This window comes from Hipposideros armiger, unplaced genomic scaffold (assembly GCF_001890085.2).
Source record: "Hipposideros armiger isolate ML-2016 unplaced genomic scaffold, ASM189008v1 scaffold_130, whole genome shotgun sequence".
In the NCBI taxonomy this organism is placed as follows: Eukaryota; Metazoa; Chordata; class Mammalia; order Chiroptera; family Hipposideridae; genus Hipposideros; species Hipposideros armiger.
The window spans coordinates 970217-979891 of record NW_017731480.1 but is presented as its reverse complement, the minus strand read 5'-3'; the positions used below and the strand labels follow the sequence as shown (position 1 = coordinate 979891).

At 36.6% G+C, this 9675-nt stretch overlaps 1 protein-coding gene across 5 annotated transcripts in view; it reads left to right on the top strand.

The window, feature by feature from the left end:
- The window catches only part of CDIN1 (CDAN1 interacting nuclease 1), a 245025-nt gene that overhangs the window by 67409 nt on the left and 167941 nt on the right, over positions 1–9675 (top strand). For 4 of the 5 annotated variants that reach the window (XM_019649175.1, XM_019649180.1, XM_019649176.1 and 1 more), the window contains exons 2-3: positions 7497–7542; positions 8435–8499. The exons of the other annotated variant lie outside the window; for it this stretch is intronic. In XM_019649175.1, coding sequence (XP_019504720.1) covers positions 7497–7542; positions 8435–8499 — 111 coding nt within the window. The remainder of the gene's footprint in view (positions 1–7496; positions 7543–8434; positions 8500–9675) is intronic. 5 annotated transcript variants of the gene reach the window in all.

Below are 9675 nucleotides of genomic sequence, written 5' to 3'. Positions count from 1 at the left end.
ACACACACACACACACACACACACACACACACTTTTGTGTCTTAGAGAATTCCTGTCTAAACAGGTCTTTGTAAAGTTTGAATTGATTTATTCAAAAGTCATAATCTCCATAGTGACATTAACATTTAAATTAAAGTCATAACCTAAATCATACATACAAAATTGAGAATGGCCCATGGAGTGCTGTGAAGCCAACAACTGCTTTGGCTTTCAGACCCTCCAAAGAAAGACTGAAAAGTTATTTACATGTCAAAAAACACATTCTTATTTGTAAAAATTATAGTCTTAGGCCATCATGTGATAGTATGATTCTATGTCCAGATTTGAAAGCCTTGTTAACGTAAGTTAAGGAAAATAGAGCATTTCTTAGACATTTGGAGATCCTCTGTCAGGCTATGGGGCTGCCCTCTGATAATCATTTTTCTCATTGTACAAAAGGCCATTTCAATAGAGGATTTCCAAGATCTCTGCATGATTCTTTTTAAAATCTTAGTTTCATTAAGAAGTATATTTCATTATGAACATGCTTTATTGCATTATCTGGGTAGCTTAGGCCAGACATAAACACCTTTCTTTTTTGCTTGGTTACTCAGTGATGAGCAGGTCAGTGGGTAACAATGAGAACACAGGAATATATTTGTATTTCTTTACGTTTTCGTAAAGGAGAGAGTTATTTCAAGGTGTCGCAACACCTGGAACAAAAACGTGAAAAGTTTGGTTGTAATGGACAGACGACTAGGAGAGCCGTCTGACTGATTTCTCACTTTACCATGCTGCTTGCTGACTTCTGCCCTGCACTTTGTGCTTGGAACCCAACTGTGTTGTTACCATTCAGACGGATTGACCTCACAGGTCTCTTGCTCGAAACACGCAGGTGGAATGTCTCTGTATTCCCTAAGATGAATTGGCCTGAAGGGATTTTTGTTTTCCAGCTAATTAGAATAAAGGCAAATTGTATTGTATCAGAACCTATTTTAGCAGTTGGACGAGGCTAACAATTTCTTTAATTTTTACCTTTTATAAAATGAATACTCACCTATTGTGAAAATTAAGCACATTTGTGACTATATATAGATATATCTATCAATATCTATATATAGATAGATATAGATAGATAGATATATAGAATGCATGATTGCCTGATATTGTGGCACCCAGAGATAACCACTGGTATTTTGCCTTCTAGTCTTTTAGCAATCTATTTTTATGTAGATGAGTCTACATTACATATGCAGTTGTGAATACTGAGTTTTATACTTGGAAAAATGTAGATGACATAATATTTTGTAGAAAGCTTTTTGTAAACATTGATTGCATTACCTCATCATATGAAAGTATCATAATTTACTGAATTATTCATCTGTTGAACATATATGTTTCCACTGTTCTGATATTATAAATAATACCATGATAAACATTTTGGTGCATGTCTTTGCATTTTGGATGAGTTTCTTAATATTTCTATATCTATAATTATGGGTATAAACAGTCAGCATTTAAGGATTTTAGTATATGTTGCCAATTACTGTCTAGAAAGGTTGTAATGCTTTCCTACTAGCAATACCAGAGAATTCCTGAGTCTCTGCCTTGTTGCTAGCATTGAGATGATCTCAATTCAGAATCCTAAGTCTGTATTTAAAATCGTATAATCCAGATTGCCATTCCATCATGGTTCACTGAAACTTCACAGTATCCAAATAGCAGTAGAAAAAATGTTTTCTCAAGCTTTTGAATCACTGAGGACATTTCTTCCATTCTTCATGTTGTGCATATATAGACACAGCTTGAGTATTCATTTTGAAAACAGCTTTCTATTCTTTCCCCCTGTACTAATGGCATTTTTATTTCCAGATAGGAACCATACTTGGTAAAATTTGTTTAGGTCCATCTAAATGGGTGCACGTGGGCATGTGTGCGTGCACATGGGCACACTCACGAAGGGGTCACATTCGCATGTCTCCATCAGTGTTTGGAAATATTCTCTCCCATCTCCTCCCTTCTTTCAACACACACTGTCTGCGGGCCAACTTTATTAGCTTTAGCGATTAAGATTAATTGAATTTCATTCAATTGGTAGGTTTTTGAAGTTTCACCACTATAATTGTTAGGGAAATTTTAAGATCGAATAACTTTGCCTTATATTTAAAATCACTACTTATTATTTTAATATTAGATGCTAACGTATCTTTCACACTCAAAAAACATAAAATGGGGCCGGCCGAGTGGCGCAGTGGTTAGGAACTGGCTTGTGATGCCAGAGGGCCCCGGTTCGGATCCCACATATGAGGGCCAGTGACACTGCCCTCCACAGCTAAGATGCTGAACAACAGCTCAACCTGGAGCTGGGCTNTGGTGTGGTTGTTAACAAAATATGCCTTAGCTGCAGGGAAAGTAATGGAAATTATCCAACAAATTTTTAAATCCTTGACTATTTCCTGTAGTCAAAAACTCATTCACATTCACACACACACACACACACACACACACACACACACACACACACACAGCAGCATGTTTACATAGTTAAGTAAAGGAAAACTAAATTTTTTTTTAAAAGGGGAATATTGTCTAAGACCGTGGAATTGGATCTGAATGTTTGACGTCCTGAGGCTTCAATTATCTAGCAAAAACCAACCAATACTCACCTTTCACAGTTGTTTGGAGTGTAATGTAACCTCATATAAATGCTTAAGCAGGGGTATTAGTACACATGACGTGCAATACTGATTTCTGGGAACTAGAAGAAAAGCAAATTAGCACTGGGGTTAAGAGTTTGGGTTTTGGAATTGAATATGGATTTTGATTCCCAGTTCTGTTGCTTACCTAGTTATTTAATTGTGGATTTTACTTAACTTTTCTTCCTTTGTTTCTCCACTTTTAAAATAAGGACAATAATAGTGCCTACCTCAGAGGGTTGTTGAGGGTAAAATAATATGCTCAGTGTAGTCTAGCACAAAGTAGGCGTTCGTATATATCTTGGCTCTTGTAGAGCGTGTGACTTAAGTTATCGGCAAAATTAAGTGCCTGGAACAGTAACCACTTTTTTCCTATATATAAGGATAGCTTTTAAGAATTTTTTTTTTAATAATCGGTTACTGTTAAGCTTCATGCTGTCTGTCATCTGTAGAGTCATCTGTGGGATATTTGCTATGATTAGTCATCAAATGTAGCCTGCATCCTTGATATGAAGTTGGAAATCAGAAGAAATGGGAAGGAGGTGTGATGGATAAATTTTTCTCTATTTCTTGAATTTTGTTTAATTTTTTTTCCTTTTTTTTTCTCCATGGTAGCTTTACAGAGTATCAGTAATCTCTCTCCAGATTCTTTCCATTTTCATTGTCTGTTCCTGAAAAAAATATAAAGTTGGTGGTTTTGTTGTACCAAGTCTTACTCTTTCATTGAATTCCATTTTGATTTTGAGGAGGAAGAAAATGCTCTATGTTTCAAATTTGTATGTAGGTAGGTGTGTGTGTGAGGAGGATGGGGGGTTGTGAGAAAAGGTAGGCATTCACAGAAAGCCTTCCTTGACCAGTATCCTGAATCATGCACCACAGAGAGCCAGCGTCCCATTGTATTCTTTCACAGATTTAGAGAGGATGTTTGCACCTTGTACTTGTGAGGCCTCCAAGCCTAATGCTTTGTAGGAGTACCCTGCTTTATCTCCCTTTAATCGGTTCACTGCTCCTCGAGTCCCAGAAATAATCCTCATATTGCTCAGATGATTCCAAGCCCAGTAGAGTGTAGACATGTAAGCTTTCTAGATTCTGTAGCAAAAGGAGCTTGAAATTTAAAGAATGGTATTTACTTCTTTCTGGTCTTTTTCAGAAGTTGAGTACTTGACAAGAGGAAGGACATAAAGTGTGTGGCACCTTCTTCCTTAAGATTCTCCTTGTTTTCAGTCTCCACCTGGGAGCATGAGGACGTCCCCCTCATATGAATGTTGCAGCTAAGTCTGTGCTGAACTTGGCTCTTAGCCTGTGTTGTACCCACCTAACCTCTGATGTTCATCTTCTCTAATATCCCTCAGGTTACTGAGTATCTGAACTGGATGGGTCTGGGGATATGCTGAGTTAAATGTTGTATGGAAAATTTGTTTGTTGCCCATTTACTTGGCATTTGAAGGGTCTTGAATGCAGTATAAAATGAAGGTAAAAAGTACCTCATCCATGTTTAAAACTGTATGGAAAGATCACACACACAGACCAATTTCTGATCTCTAGGAACGTCAATTTAGCGACACAGCGACAGACAGAGGAACAATTTTAAGAAAGCCAAATACAGTAGCTGCCATACAAGAAGAGAATTAAAAAGCCTAAAGATAAACATGAACAACCCCTTTCATATATTACATCCTATGCACATACTATCGTGATGGACCCCCCATCTCAGAGACCTCCCTCCAGCATGCCTCCTCCTTAACTAGGGCACGTAGGAACCTGGACAGGTTTTTTGTTTTTTTTCTTTATTTTCGAGGGTTACAAGAAAAATGATATGTATTCTTTCTCAAAAGAAGTATGGAGGCTAGTCAGTTCAATTCATGGTCTCTTGAGCAGTTCAACAGTGTCCTCAAGGACCTGGGCTTTTTCCGTTTTCTGTCCTGCTGTCCGCAGTGTGCAGGCTTTCTCCTCATGCTCGTGTCCCCATTGCTGCAACGTGACTGCTACTTCTCCGTGTAGCCATTTGTCACACAACCGTGGCAAGGTTTTACATGGCCATTCTGGGGATCCGCCCGCATGCTCTTCTTTTCTCAAGCCGGGGAGGAACTTAATTTGCGAGGGTAGCATGGGAAACAAATATGAAACTGATTTTTGAAGAGGTTTTACTAATATATCTTGAGCATTTGTGCAAATTAAGTGGCTGTATTTTTGAATATGTAAATTTATATGCTAAGTGACACATGTATGTTCCAAAGCCAGGGCAGTCCTGACATATGTGAGGATTCAGGATATGATTTACTTCACCAGATCCCTAAAAAAATATATGAATACTTGACACTGTTCTAATTTTTGGTTTTTTGTGTGTGCGTATATGTTGACAGTTTCCTCTAAATCTGTTCATGTTAACCTCATTTAATTTCTTATTTTGATGGTATAGTTGCCCATACCCATGACCTTCAGACTTGTAGATACTTAGTGAATGCTGTTGTATTCAAAATAGACCTTCTCAGAATTAACACGCTGGGAGAAAGTAACAAGTAATAGACCCTGGAGTTAATGTTTTGGTTGCACTGAAATTACTTTCCTGCTCTTTATGGTGTGAGACTTACTCAGAGCCCTCTTTCATAAGCTTAGCTTGTACAGGAACAGAGCACAAGCTGGCCAGCTACCCAGACAGGTCACTTGGTTCTCTGCAGCTTTGTCTAGTCATCCAAACACAAAGCATGTTGGACTAAGGTCTGTCTTTCTGCTGTTTCCATGTTAAGTAAGCCATTTTCTCTGTTTAGGTCAAGCCCATGTCCTCCGGAATCTTCCCTCTAATCCTCTAGGCCACTGACAAATGGGTTGCTCCACAGCCTGTGTCCACGGTTTTAGCCGAATTGAATTCTAAGCAGTTTTCCTTAACTTACGTTAACAAGGCTTTCAAATCTGGACATAGAATCATACTATCACATGATGGCCTAAGACTATAATTTTTACAAACAAGAATGTGTTTTTTGAAAAAGGCATTTTCCTGGATAAAGACTTTATCTCATCTTTAGTTTATTCAATACTCTCAATTCCTGACCAGCTTCTCGGTTTGAACTGTTTATTCCAGTACCTACTTCTCTAACTGTAATCCTTTAGTCTCACCATTCTGGGCATCTACAATTACACCTTGCTTTTATTCACAGTTTACTTTGCTCGTCATTACTCATTGGTCCCCGACTTGTGCATTATAAGCACATTTAGTTCCATCATATTTTTTGACACACTGAGACTGACATTGTGTCTACCATTAAATGGTTAACATATTTTGCTGTGCAATGAAGAGGGCTCCATTTATCACACAAAAATATCTAACGTACTGACTTATTCAGTGGTTTATAAAGATTAAGGCTTAATTTTGCCATTTCTTTTGGAAGATTCTTGTCAGCAACCCTCCTAGTATATGTGATTTGCAAGTGAAACTCAGGCAAGCCAGGCATAATAGGAAGATTATATATATATATATATATATATATATATATATATATATATATAGAGAGAGAGAGAGAGAGAGAGAGAGAGAGAGAGAGAGAGAGAGAGAGAGAGTTGGCTCCTTCAAAGGTTGTTTCCCATTTTTAAAGGGGAATTTCAAAAAATGGACTATAATGAATTTGTAATTGTATTCACTAATGTCTCAGTACTTTTGAGTTATTGAAACCATCCATTAGTAATGATCAGTTTTCCTTAATAATCATTTATGATATTTTTTAACCTACTCTTTTGTAATCTGGTAAGAGTGTAAAGGGTTTAGAAGCCAGATCTATGACGGAAGGCAGAAAATGACAACACTGAGATAGTAAATAAAGAAATATGCTGTCGTAGTTTTCATTTCACATTCCCCATGTTACTTGTGATGAGCTTAAGAGGTTTCATTCTTGAATAGGAAAAAAATTTTAATTATTCACACTGCTTTGGTGTACTATAAAAGTTGAATTATTAACACCTATAATTTGTTCAGATAGAATTCAGTGGGAAAATATATCAGAGATAATTGTTTTCAAGAATGATAAGTTAGATATATCTACAGAGAGCAATCAAAAAGAGTAGCAGTAAGGTATTGAATGCTTTTTCAAGAAAAAAAAATTCTGTTCCATTTTTAAATGTTAGCAATTGCGAGAGGAAAACTCCCACTTGGGAAGAGTGTTGTCCAGGTTGCTTCATTGCCAGGTGTTGGACATTGCGTGGCGTCTTAGATGAAGAAGGCTTATGGCAGCCTTCGGGAATGACACACTCCAAGGACCTCAGCTTCCTGCTGTGGAAGCTTCTATTTCCTAAGCACACCAGTTTCACTGGGAATGTTCCAGTGGTCTCTCTGCTGTTTTTAGTGAAGTCCAAAGTTTTTCCCCCTGAATCTCAAATAGCTACAGAAGAGGATACCTGTCTGCTAACAAAATACATTTCAGAGTGTTTGCAATGAATGAACTGCATGTTCCCTACTGTGTATGGGCCTCCACTCTCTCATTTATTAATGGAAATAAACCTTGCCTTCTTTTGGTCCCTTTAACACATGGTCCCTTTGGCATGCTACAGATATGATTTACAATCATTCCAAAGTTTAAAAAAAAAAAACTCTAAATGATAGGATAGTTGGCTTTGAGACCATCCACATTTTTCCCTTTCCCTTTTTCTCTCTCCTTGACCTAGCAGCAGGAAGCCTTTGTTTGAGGTGTTCATCTGGAACAACTTTTCCACACTTGTTTTCATGTTCTGTTAGATTACAGGGCAGCAGGCCTACCTTTGAAGCTCCTTTCTCTTTTGTTTCTTTGCCGTGCACTCCAGTAATTAACTTTGTCCTTCTTTTATTTGTTCCAGTCAATCGCAGGCCACTCTGCTGAGCATCTTCTCCCAGGAGTACCAGGTTAGAAGTTTTCTCCTTTGTGAGGGTTGACAGGTGCCTAATTGAATGATGAATGTCCCTTTATTTCTTTGTAATTGAACTGCCAGCTCTCTGATTGGGTTGGAGGATGTTCTCCTTTCCACATCAAGCACCGCCTGCGTCTCAGTGGAGGCCTGCCAAGCCTACCCATCCATCTGTCTAATAACATCTAGCCTTTGCTTATTTGGTGGACCTGTAATAAATTATGCTAAACCATTATTATTCTGACAATAATAATTTCCCTGTGTTGCGTGGTTCCATGTGCTAAATGTTTGCTGACTTGCACTGTCAGTGCCGCTTTCCATTGCTGACAGAGATGATGATAAATGACCATTGCTGGAGTGGCAGAAGGCAAGAGAGGCAGAAAATGGAGTCATTTATCATGAGATGACAGGTGTCAGTCAAGTGGCAAGTCTCTATGGAATTACTTTTTGTAGTTTTCAAATAAGTTGTTTTTAAGCAATGTTCGTCCTGGTTAAAAATGGCAATTGGATTGTAAAAATAGAGCACAGAGGACTTAGATGGAATTGAATTGAGGGAAAATTAATATAAAGGTTGAGAGAGGGAACAAGTTTTTTTTTTTTTTGCCCTCTGCAACCCCAAGCAAACTTATTTAGATTCAATTACTATGACCCTGTTGGCTTTTACATACATACTGTACCTTGTAGTACAGTCTGAAGTCATCCCAGCCAAGCAATGGAGATTAAAATGCATAGATTCGTAGAGTAGAAGGAAAAAAGACCTACCACCACCCAAATTCCCAATGCGTTATTTAGTTTGACCTATATGCTAGACGTTGGGATGAAGAAATGTCATTTTTGTTCTTGAACCTCATCTGTGACACAACATAAAGATCTTTTTTGTTTTGTTTCAGAAACATATTAAAAGAACACATGCCAAGCATCATACGTCAGAAGCGATTGAAAATTATTACCAGAGGTATGACCCGCCTGCCCCACTAGAGGGTATCAGAGTACCTATTAATTGTAATAATAATTATGAATAAATTAGGTTACTAAATTAATTTTCTATATAACATTGCAAAGCATTTTGTTTTAGGTCTGTTATTTAAGACTTCAAATATATTTTTGAATGATTCCTGAAGTACTTTGTTTTGTAGATCTAAAGAATATGATGAGACTGTCTTGATTAAGTGCATGTATACATACTATATAGGAAATCGTTAAAATATTGTGAAATCTCAATTGACTACCGGGAAGTTATTCTAAGTGTGTGATTTGTATAGGTCCTTATGTTCATATGTACATATGTTCACTCATGTATGTGTGAAGTTTTCAAACCAGTTTTCATGTATTTTTTATTTAGATCATCAAGTTGAAAAATATATTAGAAAATATAATTGACTTTTGATGCAGTTGTATTTTATATCATAGATACTGGATTAGCCATTTTAGAAAAAATAAGACATATATCAAGTAAAGACATATGGAGATATATCATAGTGCACAACTGTTACATTTTAAAAGGCGTTTTGTATTTTGAAAAAGAAAATCTTGGGTATTAAATCAACACCATAGTGTCCAGGGGATATTTTAATTTCAGCCTGAATTATTATAAATAGTTTTCAAACTCTGTTCTAAAACAACAGAATATTTAAAATAGTTCTTTTATAAAAATTCTAAAAGTCTTTTTGGCTTTATGATGACTGATAATTTATAATGGTATATGGTAATGGTTTGCTTTAGAAATTATTGGTTGGTTTCTTAAATATTTCAAGGGCATATTAATATGGAAAGGAAAACTGTTTGAAATATGCTCTTAAATTATTACACTTAAGATTGACACATCAACCTTTCTGTGGTGAGAGTGACACCACTAATTTCAGATGAATGATTTTTGTGCATGAAAATTTTATGAATGAAATTACTATATAGATAAAATATTGGTGTCATGCTTCTGTAGTCATTTTTTTAAGAATTAAGTGTTTATTGAAAATAAAAGTTATTGAGGTTAGATTTTTTTTTTAAATTATGCGGTATGCTATGCATGATAATAGATATGTTCAGGTTTTAGCAGTAGTATCTGTTAAAGATATGCGCACACACCTATACATACTCGTATACACACACACACACACACACACACACACACACA